Raw genomic sequence first — 19,871 nt, forward strand, 5'->3', positions numbered from 1 at the left:
GCCGCATCACTGCAGAGCGGCACAAGGGAGCCTGGCACAGCCAAATCCACTCCGGGGGAACCATTGCCATCCCCCGTGTTGGACCCGTGCCTCAGCACACCGTCCCAGGGTGGGGAGAGAGCTCCACATTGCACAGAAACTCAAACTTCCCCTCGTCCATGTCCGAGACAGAAGGGGTCCCCTGGGGACTCTGAGGGGTACAAGAACCAGACCCCCGCCAAAGATCCTCACACTTTTTCCACTGCACCAGCAGTGATCCAACGTCTACAGTGCAATCATCAAAGAGGGCCTCCATGAGGTGTACCCCCACAAGAGACCACTCCTCCTTGGAGAACGGCCTTGCAGAGTCCAAAAAGAGCCCTCACTCTCAGGCCCACAGAAGCAATCGCTCAAAATCATTCCAGGAAATAGAAACCTGTTTCCACTGCAGGGCCCCCCCTCCAGAGATCCAAAATGAGGGAATCCTCCTTGAAACCCACAGAAGTTGCCATTACCCCAAGAACAGCAGGCATAGCAAAAAGAGGGGGGACAATAAAACCTCACCGGCAATCCGGACTCTGTCTCAGGCTAGGCTGCAGTACACTTTGGCAGTCACCTGATGTCACTAGACAACAGGAAAGAACAGAAGTGCACACTGCTGTTCTCAAGGTGAAGAAAAAATGTGAAGTTTATATTCTGACTCCAACATCTATAGTTTTCCAAAAGTGACAGCGATTGGAGGGTGACAGTGCCACCTCTCCAATGACACTGATCAAACCAACAGCCCTTCAACTCTCTCTTCCTCCATAAAGGAATGCGAAACAATGAGTTATTTACAGAAAGTGTGTGATAAAGTTCACTACAAGAATGTCAACATCAGAAGGCTTAGAAAATCTTAAAAAACCAGGATGACACAAGTTGGGCTAAACTTGACCTCTGGTGACTGCTTCTCTGGTGACTGCCCCTGCACCACTGGGGCTCACTTGTTTCCTTCCTATGGAGACCATTGTGACACTGCGGAGCATTGTGGAACCAATGGGCCATGGTGACACTTAGGAACTTGTGGAACCAAGAGGAACATTGTGACCCCACAGGGTACCATGGATCCCAGGGGCCACTGTGACACTCTGGGGCCTCGTGGAACCGAGAACATCTTTCTGTTCTCTTCGAACCAAGCACATTTGGCCCAGTTGGGCCTCATAGTCCCAAGGGGCCAGTGTGAAGCAGCAGGGCTTTGTGGAACCAAGAGGCTATTGCTGCATTTCAGGGCCTTGTGGAGCCAAAGGCCCATTGTGATCCTGCAGGGCACTGTGGATCCATGGAGAACATTGTGGCATTGCAAGGCCCCATGGAATCAGGAGACAATTGTGATCCTGCAGGGGCTCATGGAAGGAAGGGGCCACTGTGACACTATGGGAAGTTGTGGAACCAAGGGAATCATTGTTGCACTACTGGGCCCCAATGGAACCAAGGGGCCATTGGACACAGCGGGACTTCATGGAACCAATAGACCATTATGGCACTGTGGGCCCTTGTGGAACCATAGGTACCATTAAGATCCTTAAGGACTTGTGTAATCAAGTGACCGTTATGACACCTGAGGGCACCATGGAAGCAAGGAGCCATTGTGACACTGCAGGGCCCTCTGGAAGCAAGGGAACATGAAATAGGTGTGGCTGCCTTGGCTTCCCAGGGGTCACCTGACAGGTCTGGCTGATCTTGGAATGCTGAAGGCCATTCCCATCTGTCCCTGAAACATTGGGGCTCTGGGCTTTTCTTTTTATGGAAAAGAACTGTCCATTTTTTCCAGGAATCCATGGCCAAAATTCCGATTCCACCTCCAAATATCTGTGTATTCAAGGATTGCTGCCAGACTGAAGTTGCCAGGACAGAAAAGTCTCGCCGGTCATTGACTCCTGAGTGGCAGAACTCATCTATTTTCCAAACACTGGAAAAGGCCCTGTGCTTTTCTTTGTATGGAAAAAAAAAATCCCTCTTTTCCAGGCACAAATATTCTAAATTAGGACTCCGCATTCGTAATTTCAAATATCCAAGGGTTGCTCCAAGCAAACCTGCCAGGACAGACAGGTCAGGCTTGCCTTGGCCGCTGATGGCTGCTGTTCATCAGCTCGTGAAACATTGGGGCTCTGTGGTTTCCTTCCTATGGAGGCCAATGTGACATTTGAGAGCCTTGTGAAATGAAGGGGCCAATGTGACACTGCAGAGCCTTGTGGAACCAAGGATAGCACTGTGGCTCTGTTTGGCCGCATGGTCCCAAGGGGCCAGTGCAAAGCAGCGGTGTGGGAGTTAACCCAGCTATAACTCAGAGTCACACAGATTTTACCCTGGAAGAACTGGGCGTGAGTTTCAAGTTCTAGGAATCATTCAATTTACTTAGGCTGAGCTTGAGACTTTTCCCATAAGCCTTTAGTGTTGTTATGCTAAGTTGTCCAAGTTCTAATCCTGTATTGGTTTATTGGTTACTTGTTACTTCTATTGTTCTAGTTTTCTAGCCCCAAGTGTCTATGTTGTGACTTCGTCTGTGTCTCAGGTTTTAGGATACTGCCCCTCGTACCGTGCTCGACTTCTCCATGTTTATTGTTTTTCACCCTGTAATTAAAGTTCTTTTTGGGAAACTCCATCGAACCCACTCCTTTTCATTTTTGCCACCCTCGCCCTGCGGAAGTCAGGGACTCAGAGAAGTTTGTTGCAGCCACCCTCATTGTGACCTTTGGCACACGAACAGGCACCAAGACATTCAGGGCTCCCTGTTTCAGTCACGTGAGCTGGGGTTAGCTGATGGATAGGTCAGTGCTCCCCGGGATTTTGGATTTTGCAGGCCTGATGGATTCATTGTTTCTTCGAGGGACCTCAGCCCGGGATCGGCAGGGGCAAAAACGGTTTCTCCTGCATAGGATTGCAGGTGGGTTTGGGGAAATGCAAGACATTTACTGCCCATTTTGCCACTGTGTTTTTACAATATGCACCTAAGTCCCATTGTTGATTTGGTGTGTTCTGGTGGCTGTTGCCCCTAAGGTGGAGAAGGAGAAAAATGGGCAGCCAGATGTCCAAAGTAGAAAGGAGCATATATGGATGCTTTAAGGTAATTCAAAGAGATCATGACAAAATATTTTCAAAGAACAAATTAAAATCAATCATGAGGTGGATCATTAAAAATTTTCCAGATGCCTTTGCTGATGAAATCCATACCACTGAATTTTAGGACTCAGTGGGACTTAAACTGTACAACCTTTCGATCAAAAGGGAGCCCATTGCAGCCCACATGCTCCCCATCTTCCATACCATCCTTGAGACCCTTCACCAGCAAGCAATGTCTCAAAAACTGAATCTGTTGGTCACTCCTAACTCAGGACCTCCCCTCAAACATGCCTTTCTCAGACTTTCCACAGTGGTCCAAGATGGCAATGGCCACGTGGTCTTGGAATATCATGCCCTGGAGACTCAAGATGGAAGGAGCCTGAATGTGGCTTGGGAGCCGGATCATCCTCCCTCCATCTTGGCTCCTCCACTTTCTGCTACCACAACCTTCTCTTCTGCCCTGAATGAACCTCCAGACTCCACCCCCATAACTGTGGGTCATGTCCCTACTGTCAATCATTCCACTTTAACCCTGGGCAATGCCTCCAGAACTCTACCCTGGAAGTCTGCCATCATAAATCAAGTCCCTTCCTCCCCAACACCTGACAAAATGGCAGTGCCCTTTGCCTCACCCTCCAGCAATAATATAACCCCATGGTCACAGATACTAAGCCCAACTGTCACACTATTTCTAATCCAAATGTTTCTCCTCAAAGTTATTCTTCCTCTCCAAAAGACAGTTTGGATTCCCCAGAGCCACCTTTCCCCTCAACCCCAGAAGGTCCCTAGGAAAGGATTCAGAAGGAAGCAGTTAAGGAAGGAGACTGGCAAAGAGTCTCAAAATCCCTCATTGCCCCCGGTATGTTATGAAAGAAGGGGGCAGAATCCCAGGTATCAGCCATTGGTTTACAGGGAAATCAAGGATCTGTGTAGGGCAGCTAAAGACCATAGGAAGGACTTGCTTTGTTTTAATGGCCTAATGAGGGCCATGTTTACAGCACATCATAACTCCCTATGATTTAAAATGTATTATGACCATGTTGTTGTCGCCTACAGAATACAACCCGTGGGAAGGGGGATGGAAGTGTTTACTAAATCAATTAATAGTAGACTATGCTAATAATGAGGCAAGGGCAGAATTGAAAATCAACCATCTAGCTGGAGAAGGACAGCAAAGCCGACTAGATGATCAAGTACCAGGTGTCCCCAGAAAAGTATTGGATGATATCAAAGAGATGGCTTTGAAAGCTTTAATCCAGGTATCGGATGATTGCACCCCCAATTTGGACTACCTTGGGTGGCTGCAGCTAAAGGACATAGAGACCATCAAACATGCTACCTTGCAGAACAGCAATAGAATTTTCATTCTGGGCACATGGGCATGGCTGTGTAGACTCTGAGGGCATGTGTTGCATGAACCTCTCCAGCCACAGCGAGTCAATCCACAAGAGCATTCAAGTACTGAATGAAGAGTTCAAGAAGCATCAAGGGGAAAACAAAGACTGGGTCCTGAACTCTTCCAATCCAAGGGACAAAAGGGTTGGATGATGTCTATGTAAAAGATGACATTTAATTTTCTTAGCTGTTGTTGTATTGTTAATTGTCTCATGTTTGTTTGGATGCTTTTAGAAAGTCTTACAAAATTCTTTCAGTTCCATCTTGGTTGTAAAACAGAAAGAGGGAAGATACTCAACACAGGCTCCTCCTGGACTCATTGGAGGAGAGAACTGGAGGTCAGGATGGCACAAAAACCTCTCAGAGACTCAGTGTGGGCAAGGAAATCCTTAAAAGTACCTAAAAGTATTCTTAAATCCATAAAATATGTTAAAAACCTTAACCATTAATGAGCCCCACTGAGTGTCAGTACAAAGCTCTCCTGGGACTCGTTAAAACAGAGAATTGGGGCCATGATTGTACAAACCTCTCACAGAGTCAGTATCAAAAGGGAAACACCAAGTACCTTAAAATAACTGAAGTACCCTAAAGTGCTAATGAGCCCCACTGAGTGTTGTTACTGACAAAGTCTCTCCAGGGACTAATTAAAGCAGATAATTGGAGGCCATGATTGCACAAACCTCTCAGAGACTCCAAGGCAAAAGCCAAACCCAAACCCAATCTGCAGTCCCTACAGGGAGCATTAAGGATTCCCCAGGGCTACTGCTGAGCAAGGCTCCCCAGGGACTCCTTCCAGCAGATCCTTGAGGCCACTGGGATTTGGGTTAGGGGGGGATGTTGAGGGCAGGACAAGGCATTGACAGTGCCCAGCCTAGCTGAGGCTATGCCAGGAGGTCCCAGGGCCTCAGGACAAGGTGTCTCCTCACAGCCCTTGGTGGCACAGACACTGCTGCTGTGCCCCAGGGCACCAAGACTTGGCTTCTCTTTGTCCCCACCTGTCATCACTGCCTCCAGTTTTCTGCTCTGCTTGGGGCCTGGGGACACTTTCTCAGTTGTGTCCCTCAGTGTGACCCATTAAAATTCCAAGAAACTTTGGAGTTGGATTCTGACTTGAAGTTCTGGAGAGGTTTCTTCAGCTCCCTCTCAGGGACTGATGTTCAGGGCCTGAGCACAAAGCCCCAGAGGCTCATTGAAGTCCTGGTGCTGTGTCTGTGCTGCTGAGCTGGGCTTGGCTCCTGGCACAGACGCAGCTCCTGGTAACCAAGAAGAGCTTCAAAAGCACATTTCTCTTGATGAGCAGCTCTTCTGCCAGCCCAGCAGGGCTGGGGCACTGCCTGCAGCCGTCCTGAGCACAGCACAGAGGCACAGAGAGCTTCAATCAGTCAGGGCTGGGAAGGTGCTGAGAAGTGCCTGGGGAACAATCACTGCCAGCCCTTGGCACAGGAACCTCTGGCTGCAGGACAGTGTAGCTGCAGCTCCTGGAGCCATCTCCTAAAGCTGGAACATCCCAATGCCTGCAGACCCTGTGAGTACATTCTCTGATTGTCTCTTGTGCAGAGCAGCCAGGGGTGCCCAGGGCTGTCCTGCAGAGCAGGATCCTGCAGCCCTGGGCGCTGTGCTGGGGCAGGGACTCTGCTGCCTGCCAGGGACAGCTCTCAGCCAGCCCTGGCAGCGGCTCCCAGCACTGGGGGACAAGATCTGGGTGGGAGGAGACAGCTGGTCAGGCTTGAAAGTGTTTTCTTTGTCTGTTGAGGATGCTGCATTGTTCAGGACTGCTCCCAGCATGACATTTAACTGTAGAATATTTCCAAGTAGGTTATACAGGGAGCACAGCAAGGCTGGGGCTGCATAAATTGGAAAATCTTTCCTTTTTAATCTACTGCTTTCTGTTGCCAGGATGAAAAATTGCACATTGATATTAATCTCTCAGTTAAGGTTCAGAAAAAGAAAATAGCTTTTTCTCAGATCTTACTAAGCCAGGCAGTGACAGAAACCTGCACAGGGCCCCCAAGAAGCTGCATCAGTTTTGCTTTTTCAGCCTCCTCAGGGTTGCTCTTACAGAGCCATCAGAGCCTGGAGAGCCAGAGCTGCCCCTGGGCAGTGCCAGAGCTGGGAGGGGTCTGCAGGGCAGAGCTGAGCCCCCAGGGCTGGGCTTGGCTCTGGTAGCACTGGCAGGGCCCAGCCCTTGGCACAGGGAAGCAGCTGCTGGCAGGGACAGCTCCAGGCAGCAGAGCCCTGGGCAGGCAGTGGAGGAAAATTGCCCACAGGCTGTGCTGGGATATTTAAAGTGCTCTCCAAACCCAAGTATTCCATGATTACTTTTTTACAGATCCCCATGCCAAGACACAGAAAATGTCCAACAGCAGCTCCATCAGCCACTTCCTCCTGCTGGCATTGGCAGACACACGGCAGTTGCAGCTCCTGCACTTCTGCCTCTTGCTGGGCATCTCCCTGGCTGCCCTCCTGGGCAACGGCCTCATCATCAGCGCCGTAGCCTGCAGCCACCACCTGCACACGCCCATGTTCTTCTTCCTGCTCAACCTGGCCCTCAGCGACCTGGGCATGATCTGCACCACTGTCCCCAAAGGCATGCACAATTCCCTTTGGGACACCAGGAACATCTCCTACTCAGGATGTGCTGCACAGGTCTTTTTCTTTGTGTTCTTCATCTCAGCAGAGCTTTCACTTCTGACCATCATGTGCTATGACCGCTACGTGTCCATCTGCAAACCCCTGCACTACGGGACCCTCCTGGGCAGCAGAGCTTGTGCCCACATGGCAGCAGCTGCCTGGGCCAGTGCCTTTCTCAATGCTCTCATGCACACGGCCAATACATTTTCCCTGCCCCTGTGCCAGGGCAATGCCCTGGGCCAGTTCTTCTGTGAAATCCCGCAGATTCTCAAGTTCTCCTGCTCCCAATCCTACCTCAGGGAACTTGGGCTCATTGCATTTAGTGTCTGTTTGGTATTTGGTTGTTTTGTGTTCATTGTTTTCTCCTATGTGCAGATCTTCAGGGCTGTGCTGAGGATCCCCTCGAAGCAGGGACGGCACAAAGCCTTTTCCACCTGCCTCCCTCACTTGGCTGTTGTTTCCCTCTTTGTCAGCACTTCAGCATTTGCTTACCTGAAGCCCCCCTCCATCTCCTCCCCATCCCTTAATCTGGCCCTGTCAGTTCTGTACGCAGTGATGCCTCCAGCCCTGAACCCCCTCATCTACAGCCTGAGGAATCAGGAGCTCAAGGCTGCAGTGTGGACACTGATGACTGCATGGTTTCAGAAACATTTAACTGTTGGTCAATTTCTGCAAACCACTTGTAATAAAACTCATTTTTGATACTTCTTGTTGGTTTCATTTTGGAGATCTGTTTCCTTTGTTTTAATATTTTCATATTGTCAACAATGTAAAGCCATTCCTTGTGCCATTTCTCATTTTGTTTCTCTCCACTTTCCTTGTGGCCACAGACTGTGTCAATGAGGGGCTGCACTGTTGGTGGCTTTAAATGAACTAAATGATCTCCCAGCAAAGTTTTCTGCAGAGATGCCGTTTTGTTGCCTTCTCTGGAGCTACAGCAGCAATGTCTGTGTGCAGAGCTGGGGGCAGATCAGTGCTGGCACAGCAGCTGTGCCCAGCAGCAGCAGCACTGGGTGTTGCCAGTGCTGCTGCCGTGGCCCTGTCCCGCTGCCCTGGTGGCCCTGGTGTTGCTGCAGGGCCTGAGTGCTCTCGGGGCTGGGCACAGTCCTGGGGTGGCAGTGCCGGGGCTGCAGCAGGGACAGGCTAAGTAATATAATTATTAGATAATATAAATAATTTGTAATATAAATAATCTTTGATAATTCTTTTGGCTTTGTTCTTTTTTTCCCCTGTGTTTTAGTTTTTCAATATTGTCCATAAAATAAAAGCATTGTTTTTCCATTTCTCTTTTTTTTTTCTCCACCTTCCCTCGAGCCACCAATTGTGTCAATGAGGAGCTGCACTGTTGGTGGCTTTAATAGAACTAAAGGATCTCCCAGCAGAGTTTTCTGCAGAGATGCCCTTTTGTTGCCTTCTCTGGAGCTGCAGCAGCAATGTCTGTGTGCAGAGCTGGGGACAGATTAATGCTGAGTACAGCAGCCCTGCTCCTGCTGGCTGCACCATTCCCGATCCAGGCCAGGAGCCATTTGCCTTCTTGGCCACCTGGGCACACTGCTGCCTCATGTCCAGCCTGCTGTCCATCACTCCCTGCAGGTCCCTTTCTGCCTGGCTGCTCTCCAGCCACTCTGTCCCCAGCCTGTACTGCTGCAGGGGTTGTTGTGGCCAAAGTGCATGACCCAGCACTTGCTCTTGTTCAACCTCACCTTGTTTGATTTGGGCCCTGGATCCAGCCTGTCCAAAGCCCTGTACAGAGCCCTCCTACCATCCAGCAGATCAACACTCACATCCAGCTTGGCGTCATCTGCAAAGAAGTCCTGTGTTCCATGGGGCCCCTCATTGTCACAATGGCCTCTTGATTATCCCAGGCCCTGCATTGTAACACTGGTCTCCTTGGATCCATGAGACCATGCAGAGAAACAATGGTCTCCTTGGTTTCATGGGGGTCCAAAATGTGACAATGGATTCCTTGGTTCCATGGGGCTTCAGAGTATCACAATGTTCTCATTGGTGTTGCAGTTTCACAGTGGCCTCTTGGTTCCATGGGGCCCCAGAGTGTCACAATGGTCCCATGGTCACATGAGGTCCCACACTGTCACCATGGTCTCTGTGGTTCTACAACTCCCCTCAGTGTCACAATGGACTCCTTGTTTTCACGAGGCCACACAGTGTCACAACGTTCTTGCAGATTCCTTGAGGCTCCATCGTGTCACAGTGGTCCCTTGGTTACACAGGATCCTGCAGTGTTACAATGTCCCCTTGCTTCCATGAGGCCCTGCAGTGTCACAATGTCCCCTTGGTTCTGCTGGGCTTTGGAGTCCCCCAATGCTCTCTTTGGTTTTGCAGTGTCAAAATGGTGAAACTCCTTGGTTACACAAGGCCCTGCAATGTCACAATGGTCTCTGTGGTTCCACGAGGACCCAGAGTGTCATGATACACTCCCTGGTTCCATTTGGCCCTACAGCACCACAGTGGACCCCTGGTTCTGTGGGGCTGCATGGTGTCACCATGGTCCTATTAGCTCCTGCAGTGTCACAATGGCCCCAGTGTCCCCCAGTCATCACAGAATGAAAGAATCAAAAAGCCTGGAAAAGACCTTTGGGATCATTCAATCCAACCAATGCCATAATACTGCCTTGTCACCCAGACCATGCCACTAAGTGCCACTGGAGAGGGACAGTGACTCTGCCACCTCCTCCCCAGCCAGCCCATTCCAATGCCCACTCACCTGTTCTGTGGAGAACTTCTTATTGCCCAGCCTGAACCTCGCCTGGTGCAGCTTAAGGCTGTGTCTTCTTGTCCTGCCCTCCAGCAGATCCACACTCACACCCAGCTTGGTGTCATCTGCAATTTGTGCACGGTGGACTCGATCCCCTCAGCCAGATCATCAGTGAAGATATTAAACAGGACTGGGCCCAGCACAGATCCCTGGGGGACACCACCAGTGCCTGGACACCAGCTGGGTGCAGCACCATCCCCGCCACTCTCTGGGCCCAGCCTCCAGCCAGCTCTTTACCCTGGGAAGGGTGAACATGTCCAAGCCATGGGCTGCAGTTTTTCCAGGGAATTCCGTGGCTCATGGTTTTAAAGGCTTTGAAGTCCAAGCACACAACAACCACAGCATTTCCTGCATCCATAGGTGGGTCACCTGGTCATAAAAGGAGATCAGCTTGGTCAGGCAGGACCTGCCACCCCTAAATTTATGCTGGCTGGCTCTGATCCCTCGGCCATCCTGTGGGTGCCCTGTGATGGCACTCGGGGTGATCTGTTCCATAACCTTGCTGGGCATGCAGGTCAGGCTGACAGGCCTGGAGTTCCCCAGATCTTCCTTCCAGCCCTTCCTGGCAATGGGCCCACACTGGCACCTCCAGCCCTCTGGGACCTCCCTGCTGAGCCAGGACTGATGGTAAATGATGGAGAGCAGCTTGGGGAGATCATCCACAGTTCCCTCATCCCCCTGGGATGGATCCCATCTGCTCCCAGAGACACCTGTGAGCATGGGAGTGGCTCAGCAGGTCACCAGCTGCTTCCTCCTGGGTTACAGGGGCTGTTCTGCTCCCTGTGCCCATCTACCAGCTCAGGAGAACACTTGTCCTGAGGACAGCCTGTCCTAATATTGAAAATTGACACAAGATGTTAAGTAGCTTAGTCTTTTACTTATCTGCAGTTACTCTGTTCTCAACTGCAATCAATAAATGGTTGTGGTTCTCCTTTTCCCTCCTTTTGCTATAAACTTTTTATAAAAACATTTTTTATTCTTACAGAAACCGCCAGGTTCAGTTCTAATTGAGCTTTCACCCCTCAACTTTTCTTCCTGCATAACCTAACAATATCCTTAAACACTTCCTGAGTTGCTGGCCCTTTTTCCCTGAGTTCCTACAAAAACTCCATGCCCTGCCAGGCCAGCCATTTACCTCACTAGCTCAGCTTTTGCCACACTGGGACAGGCTGCTCCTTCCCCCTTAAGATTACTTCCTTGAAATGTGTCCATCCTTCCTGTATCCCTTGGTTTTTAAGGCCTGTGTCCCCTAAAAAGATCAGTACCAGATTTAGTACTCCACACATCAGCATCCTAAACAGGCCAAAGTCTGCCCTTCCTAATTCCAGTGTAGGAGTTTTGTTGCTGCCCCTCCTTCTTTCACAGAACATTGAACACTTGATTATCTATGTTTATGATGAAATAAACCAGGAACCTCCTCTTTCTTTTCCAGTCAATAAAGAAGCAGCAAACCCTGGCCCCAGCCCCCATCTCAACCAAACCAAACCAAACCAAACCAAACCAAACCAAACCAAACCAAACCAAACCAAGCAACCCTGCCATGGGCTGAGCCCCTTCCACCCTCCCCAGACCGCCTCCCTCCATTGGCTCTACTCTAACCAAACCAAACCCCAACAACTCCCAAACAGGAAAACAAAAGAGGCTACAAAACCCCAACCAGAACAAAGCTGGCCACAGCAATTAAAATCTTACCATCAAGTCCCCTCCCCCAAGACAATTAAAACTAAAAAATTCACAACCTACAACCCATACAAAATAACCCTACAACTACTATTAAACACAATAAAAAGCCCCAAAGCAGTCATAAAAGCAATCCTAATACAACTCAACCGCAACTTCCCCCAAAAGTTATCAGTGGGTCAGGTGTAAATCCTTTCAATACTTCAATCTTCCCTCAACTGAAAAAAAAAAAAAAAAACCAAAACCAAAAACCATAAAACCAGAAAAGTCAGTAAAAAGTTAAATCCCTCCCCCAAAAAACAAGAAAAAATACCTTTATCTTAAAACTAAAATCTTCTTATAAACTATAAAGAAAAAACTATTTTTCTTAATAACACATAAAACTATAAAAAAAATTCAAATAAATGAAAATATTTCAAGTTAATCAAAGAAAAACCTGCATGTTAAATAAATAAATGTTTAAAAAACTGTAATTTTACAAAAAGTTTAAACAGGGGGAAAAAAAGGTAATCCATTTTCCCCAAAAGACCTCCATTGTCAGAGATAAAAATAATTTTAAAAGAAAATAATAAAAAAATTTACCTTTAAACAGCTCATCTTTAAAACAATACCCCTTAATTTGACATGACTCATCAACAAGCTGTAAAAAAGCTTGTAGCAATAAAAACAATATCACAATAACAAAGATCCCCAGACAACTGTTATCCATGACAAAACTAAGAACAAAAAACAACCTACTTTTTCCTCTTGTAAAAATATCTCCTTAACCTTAACAAGAAAAACTTCTCCCCACAGTAAACTAAAGAAGTCGATTCTAGAGATAGTGAACGGACTAGAAATTCCTAATTTACTTTCTTTACATTTTCAGTAAAATGAAAAAGATGTAAAGAAAAAAAAAGGATTCAAAAAATTTATTTTAATTCTTACTATCTTTAATTTAATTTTACTTTTAATAAATTCTTATTTATACCCTTTTAAAATTTTAAGCCTACTAGACCTTTCTTGTAATCCTATCTCACAATAAGATTAATACATAAATAATTAACCAGCACTAAAACACAACATACTCATCAGTACATTAATTAGGAAATCTCAAGATTAGAAAGATCTATAATTAACAAACGAAAAGCACTACAGTGTCATAAAAAACATTTTGCCAAAGTTTCTCTGATTTTCCAAAGTTGCCAGTAAAGGGGGTTTTGTTGTTTTCAGTTCCTGAGAATCCCCAGTTCGTATATCTCTAGGGAGTAAAACTCACAGTACACAAGCAATTCTAATTCTTTTCAAATGTCTCCTTGAGAGAATTGTTTGGCGTTTAGGAGTCAGGGCTCGTGTGTCCTGCTTGGCCCAGCCCAGGCAGGACTTTCCCAGCCACATTCCACACTCCATTTCCCAGTTGGAGCCGCTGCTGCCTCTGAGTTGTGCTGCCCCAGCCCCAGGGACGCTCTCCTTGTCTGCCCATTCCCCCACGGTCTCTGGGCAGGGATGGCCTCAGTGGGGGCTGCTGACATCCTCAGCACCTTGGAGGCTGCTGCTGAATTTTCCTGCTCCAGAAGCATGTTCGGCCTTCAGCTCTTGAGTGCAGGAATTCAGTGTCCCAGGGCTCATTAACATTCAGAACAGCTGAACGAGCCAAGCCTCTGGGAATCATTTCATTTCAGTTTCCAAATCTTGTGTGGTTAAAAAGAGAGATTTCAGAAGTGTGTTTAACTAAATATGTTCTATTTAAAAATACTGTGAGAAAACATTTTTTTGCACCTGTTTAGTTTTTTGGGGTTTTTTTCCTGTTAATAGCAATCTCCACTTGACATTGAAACCAAGTACCTCCTCATGCAGTTTGAAGATATAAAAATCAACACCATTCATGGCTGACAATCAATCAGACTCTGTCCCTACCTCCACCCCACCATTTCCCCCATCCAAGCCCTGGCCCTCAGAGCAGCCTTGTGCAAATCTGAGCTCCCTCCAGCCCAGGCTGCACCTGCAGCTTTCAGCTCCTTGGCTCCAACTCCCACCTGCTTTCCTTGGAGAAGGAGCTGCCCAAGACACAGAGGGATGTTCATTTCTTGTCAGCCAACAAAGCCAGGGGAAGGCACAGCTCCATCAAATGCAAAAGTCATTGTTCTCCCTGGCTTTGCCCTGCCCCTGATCCCCACAGCCTCTCCTGTTTCCTTCATCCCTCCTTTGTCAGGGACTTTGTGGGACAAGGGAGCTCTGCTCTGGCTATGGAGGGAGGTCCAGGTGCCACCACTGGAGTGGGAATCACAACTCATCATGTTTGTGTCCTTTTGGGGGCAGGAACTGGTGAGACTCAGAGGCACAGAAAGTTTCTCTTCTGTTGCCTTCTGGATCAAGGCAAGGCGACCTGGTTCTAAGGATCAGCACAGTGACCCAAACTCTCCAGGGTCGCTCGGGCCAATGACAACACGCAGACACCAATGTGGTGGACGGTCAAAAGGCGTTTATTACTTCTTCTCGTGGGGTTTTATAATCTAGGGGGTTCTCTACATCAAAAGGTGGTTTTGTCCTTCTTATCTATGGTTAGTAAGGAATGGAAAAGTACTGGGTAAGGAATGGAAAGTTACTAGCACTACTATTAGTGGGGCCACACCCCTAGGGTAATCTCTTATCTTAGAGGAACAGGGGGTCCTGGCTTCCTGTGACATCGCGTGATCTTCCGCAGCACCTTTCCCTATCTACCACATCTCCACCCCCTTTTTCACAAATGAATGTGGTATTCATATACATAGGTGCTAAAATGAGGTATAAGGTTGTAACTTGACAAGGGAAAGGGGTTTTGGAAAACCTGAGTAAGCTTTTGCCAGACAAGTTTGGAAAATCTTGTGACTGGCAGTGTTCCCTGGTTGAATTCACAGCAACTGTCGTCGGCCTAAGAACAGGATGTTGGTCCGTTCCAGGCGGCTCTGAACGAACGAGACCAGCTTGTTCAGCAGGCATGGTCCGAAGGTAACTGTTAGAAGCAACATCGCCAATGGACCTATCAGGGCAGAAATCAGAGTGGTTAGCTAAGGTGATTGATTGAACCAGGACTCGTACCAACCCTGTTGGGCTTCCCTGTCTTTCTGTCTCTGAGCCAGTCGGTTCTGGAGTTCTGCCATGGACTCTCTCACGACTCCCGTGTGGTCTGCATAGAAACAGCACTCCTCTTTCAGGGCGGCACACAGGCCCCCTTGATGCATGAACAGGAGGTGCAGGCCTCGCCTGTTCTGCAAGACCACTTCTGAGAGTGAGGAGATCGACTTCTCTAGAAAGGAGATGGATTTCTCGATCCTTTGCAGGTCCTCATCAATGGTCTGTTGCAGCTGGGACAGTCCTTGGTGCTGGGTTGCTAGGGCTGAGACACCCGTGGCCGTTCTGGCTGCTCCCAGGCCGAGCAGCATTGCGATAGTTATACCTGTCATTATTTCTCTTTTGTGGATCCGGCTGGGTCCCTCAAGAAGATGGTACATTTCTTCGTCTGAGTGGTACAGGACCCTAGGAACAACCAGAACTTGGACACAGAAGTCATTAGAGTCATTGAATTTGGGAAGGAACGCACAAGCACTCACTCCGGATCGCTGGCAAACCCACATCCCAGGTGCGGATGGGACTACCCACTTAGTGTTTTTCCTGTTAGGCTTGACAATTTTGGTGCAGACGTTGCCTTCCCGCTTAGCTAGGGTTGCATTGCCAAAGCATCTGCCTCGGCCTGTGACTTGACTCAGGGTGATTCCTTTGCGAGGGGTATCCCATCTGCACTGGTGAGGGGCGTTGGCTGAGGAATAACTGAAGGGAGTGTTTAGAGCGACTCCTTCGTAAAAGGGGGTTTGACATCGTAACAAAGCCAGCAGGATTCGGTTAGGTTAGGGTTGGATTCGTTCAGGGATACAAAGGTAGCTTCTAACATACGAAGGATTGGGTCTGAGTCTGACTCGGTTAAGCGGCTCATCTGAAGCGTTTCCCGCTTGACCGGTCAGGACATTGCTGACCCCTGTGGGTAAGGTTTTGGGGTAGGTTACGTTTCTCCCTTTCGGCACGCTTTTAATCGCTTTGTTGGGTCCGACCGCTCGGGGTGCCAACGGTTGGAGCCTGATAATTTGCATGTTCAACCTCTCTTTTGAGCCTTGAAGGACCACTGTCCACGTTCTGCCTGTGGCCCAGCTAGGGTGATCTGGCTGCAAGACCGTCATGTTGTAATCAGTGCATGCCCAAAATCTAGGGATTTTATGTTGGTTTTGATGGAAGTTTCCATGAAAGAAGAAGGGTGTTTTGCAGCCGATGGGTGCCCAGGTGAACTGTAAGAATTTGTCTGGCTTTTGTGGATCCCACCCAGGCCCCAACGGTCTGGCATCTGTAACTATGGTTTCGCAGCCCCAGTGCCCACAATATCCCCACCCTGGGTGATTGCAGTAGCTTTTCCCAGGGTTTGAAGCTGGGCACCAGTAGGATAGGTACGAGTGTGTGACGTGTGGGGAATAGGGGTTTACCCTTGGCTGTCCTGGAAACAGGTTGGTGATGCGGAGCACGAAGAATGGGGTGTTTGGTGTGGTGATTTCTTTGAGCACTTTGCTAGTACTAAGGTGTCACATGACCCACATGAAGGGCCAATGGGGGTAGTGGTCTGGGCTGGCTTGCCCTCTGGCGACAAGCCCCAACAGCAAAATCACACAGAAACACCCTTGGTGCTTGGGTCTCACCCGTGCGGGTCTCTCGGGTTCTGCCTGGTGGCTTGGTGGTCTGTCGTTTTCGTCTGGAACCGGGATGTACGCGTCACGAGGACGTCCCACGAGCGGGTCCTGTAAACAGAGACTCGCAATTCTCGTCAGTGTCATTCTGCTCGCTATGAAGGTCCGGTTTAATTCACTTAAGTGGACACCACCTGATTTTGCCTTCCTTTTTGACAGCTGCGTACTCTCGCCCCATGAGCATCAGCCTCCAACCCCGTTCCCACTCGCCTAGCTCATTTCTAATTACCACCTGTGGGCCTTCTTCTATCGTTCGAGTGGCCCAGTGTTTTTGGACAGGACTGTTTGTTTCATCTCCCCTAGGGAATTGATTCAGTGCCAGCAAAGCGGTTGCCAGCATACGTGCCTGATCTCCTGGGGAAATGGAATTGGCAAAGCCCTCTGCTTTTGCCAACACTTTTAGCTTGGTTTTCAGGGTCTGGTTTGCTCTCTCAACTATGGCCTGCCCGGTACTGTTATATGGGATGCTTTGCACTAACGTGATGCCCCATTTCGAGGCAAATTCCTGTACTGGTTTGGAGGTGAAATTGGAGCCATTGTCCATTTTGACCTGTTTGGGGATACAAAGCCAGGCCATGGCTGTCAGCCAGTGCTGAATTGTGGCTTTGGAGTTAGTTTTGGGGTGCTGTGTGGCTATGATCGTTCCTCTATAAGTGTCCACTGTCACTGCAAGCCATGCTCGGGGCTTCAGCAGTTGACATAAGGTGAAGTCCGACTGCCAGATTTCTGAGGGCTTGAGACCTCTTGGGTTGACCCTGCAGGTCCAAAGGGATGACTTCTGGCAATGAGGGCAGGTGGCTACCACATGTTTTGCGTCCGCCGTCAAGATTTCGCATCTCTTCGCCAGTGCTTTGACTCCGATGTGGAGCGACTCGTGCAGTTGACAAGCTCTTTGCAAGGTCCAAATGCCTTTCGCTGCGGCGTCCGCTTTGTCATTGCCGATCTGGAAGTAACCCTTGACTGGGTCATGGCTGTTGATGTGGATGACTGACACAGTGCCCTGTCGTGAGGAGAGTGCTTCTTCCAGCATTAGGGCTGCTGCTGATGTTGACACACCTGGTCCTGCCATGGCTAGGCAGAGCCTTGCCACGAATATAGAGTCTGTTACGATGTTGAGGTGTTGGTCTTGGAAGAGTCCGCACGCCAAAACCACTGCTGCTGCCTCCAGTTGTTGCACTGACAGTGTGGGGTCACACGCATTGACGCAGTGCCATTGCTCTCCTGCCTGCCACACTGTTGCTGCGGTTGAAGTCGTGGAGGAAGCGTCTGTGAAGACCGTTGGTCCCGGCTGCGGTCTGTCCTTGACCTTCGGTGGCATGTCCATGTCGACTACGGTCAGCAGCTTAGTCCAGGGTGGTCTGGAGGAGTAGGAGATTTCTCCTCCGAAGCTGGACAGAGCAAGGGCCAGGTACTCCGATATTGTGGCTGACTCCGTGGTCAGCTGCTTGCGAAATGGAAGGTGGATGCTTGTCGGCTCTGTCCCTAGGTGTTTCAAGGTGAGTTTCCTGCCTTTCATGATGAGGCTGGCGATGCATTCGATTCCTGGGGTAAATGCGCGAGCGGGTCTTCCGAGGACCACCCATTGGATCAGCCAGGCCTTTTCAGAAGATCCTTGGGCCAGTGCTCCCACTCCCCCCTTCGGTGTAAAGTAGACGTACAGGTCCAGTGGCACGGCTGGGTTCCACCTGGCAAGTGTGCCAGTGGACATCTGGTTTTCGATGAAGTCGAGGGAGCTCGTTGCTTGTGGGGTCAGCTCCTTGGGTTCCCAGGGTTTCTTTCCTTTCAGGAGGTCGTACAGAGGGTCCATGACCTCAGGAGGAATCAGGACAATGTTGCAAAGCCACTGCAGCAATCCCACCAGGCATTGCACGTCGTGGAGCGTCTTGACGTTTCGGTTGACCTTCATCTCGGGGGGTGTCACGTAGGAGCTTGCAATTCCTACTCCCAGGAAGGCCACGCAGGGTCCTCTCTTGATCTTTGTGCTTGCGATCTCGAAGCCGTTGGCCTGAAGTGTCTCCGTGATTGTGGACACCAGGTCATCTACTTGGCTTGCCGATGGTGCTGCAACCAGGATGTCGTCCATGTACTGGATGATGGTTGCAGTGGGGAAGGAGTGTCGGACTGGCATCAGTGCTTTGTCCATGGTGATTTGGCATATGGTCGGGCTGTCAACCAGACCTTGTGGAAGCACTCTCCATTGGAAGCGAAGGTTGGGCCGCTTGCCATTCCGAAACGCCACAGAAAAAGCGAATTGTTCTCTGTCCTCAGGGTGCGGGGGTATTGAAATGAAACAGTCCTTCATATCCAGTACTGCGCACGGCTGCCCTGCGGGGATGGCTGAGTTCGTGGGTAGCAGTGTCTGGACTGGACCCATGGGTCGAATCATCTTGTTCACTCCTCTCAGGTCATGGACGAGACGATAGCCTTCTCCGGACCTTTTGGGGATCACAAATACAGGGGTGTTCCATGGGCTGATGGAGGGTTCTATGTGACCCTTTTGCAGTTCGCGGTCGACCAGTTCCAGTGAAGCTGCCGCTCGAGGCTCTGTCAGGGGCCACTGCTCAACCCATACAGGGTCTGATGATTTCCAAGTCAATTTGATTGGCAGCAGGGGATGTACGGCAGTGGCCCTCAGGATAAATTTGTAATCCGAAATCCGAGCATGGAAAGGATGTCCCGTTTCCCCGAGGCCAGGATGCTTGGAGTGAGGGTGCTGCCAGGGAAGGCTGTGCCGGCTGGGGACAGCTTGCTGAGTTGCTGCCCTTCCCTGGAAGCCTGGGCTAACGCGGTCGTCCTGCCATTCCTGCTTAAATACAATCCGCCCCCCCCAATCAAAAAGCATGCGGCTTATTTGCGTAATATCAAAAGTGAGCAGATCGTTATTACTAGAAAGGTCATCCTCAGGAGTGGGTACTACAGCTGAGTTGATCCCTATTTCTGAAATTGCTTTGGCTTCTTTTGGGTTAACTGGGGTATATGCCCTTTGTTGGTTGCCCCGCGCTCCGGCAACACCCCCTGGGAAAGCGTGCATGGAGGATGCCGGTGTCCGGTCCCCACAGGCTGCTTTTATTTTTCCCCGATCGGTGAGTTTGTGTTGCGATTGTTTCCCAATATTGTTTAAAGCTTTATTTGGTTTCGCTCAAAACCGCATTAATTCTGCTCTCTCGGTTTCCGAGTCCTAGCCGGACTCCGTCGGCTCTTCCGAGTTGTCTGAGCAGCTGTTACTTGACTCTGAGCCGGAAGCTGACTGCTGGTACACTTCCGGCGCTCCGCGCCGTTTTGTTTGGCTTCGACCTCGCTCCTCCCTTTGGGGTGGTGCCGCTCCCTCCCCCTGGGGTCCCCCCGCCTCCTGCCGGGGGAGGTCCTTACCCTATAAGGACCTAATTTGAATAGAGCGCTCTTGTTGGTTTTACGCTCCTCCGCGGGGCCCGCCCCTTCTCCCCGCTCGCCCGCGCATGCGTTGTGAAGCAGGCTGACTGCGTTTCCACCCCCTGCCTCCTCCCTTCCGCCCTCGCTATGTGGTTCGGGGCCATTTTTAAACGCACATGGCGGGGGCGAGTTTTTAC

General features: G+C 49.7%; 1 protein-coding gene across 1 annotated transcript; it reads left to right on the plus strand.

The window, feature by feature from the left end:
- Window positions 1-6,807: 6,807 nt before the first annotated feature.
- Window positions 6,808-7,806, plus strand: LOC131571825 (olfactory receptor 14J1-like). Its single transcript, XM_058824592.1, has one exon. The coding sequence runs from the start codon at window positions 6,826-6,828 to the stop codon at window positions 7,804-7,806; it is 981 nt and encodes a 326-aa protein (XP_058680575.1). The 5' UTR covers window positions 6,808-6,825.
- The last annotated feature ends 12,065 nt before the right edge of the window (window positions 7,807-19,871 follow it).

Source organism: Ammospiza caudacuta, unplaced genomic scaffold, assembly GCF_027887145.1.
Source record: "Ammospiza caudacuta isolate bAmmCau1 unplaced genomic scaffold, bAmmCau1.pri scaffold_39, whole genome shotgun sequence".
NCBI classification, from domain to species: Eukaryota; Metazoa; Chordata; class Aves; order Passeriformes; family Passerellidae; genus Ammospiza; species Ammospiza caudacuta.

What these genes read in the sequence shown, in the direction of transcription:
- LOC131571825 (XM_058824592.1), top strand. Translation starts at nt 6,826, where the DNA reads ATGTCCAACAGCAGCTCCATCAGCCACTTCCTCCTGCTGGCATTGGCA.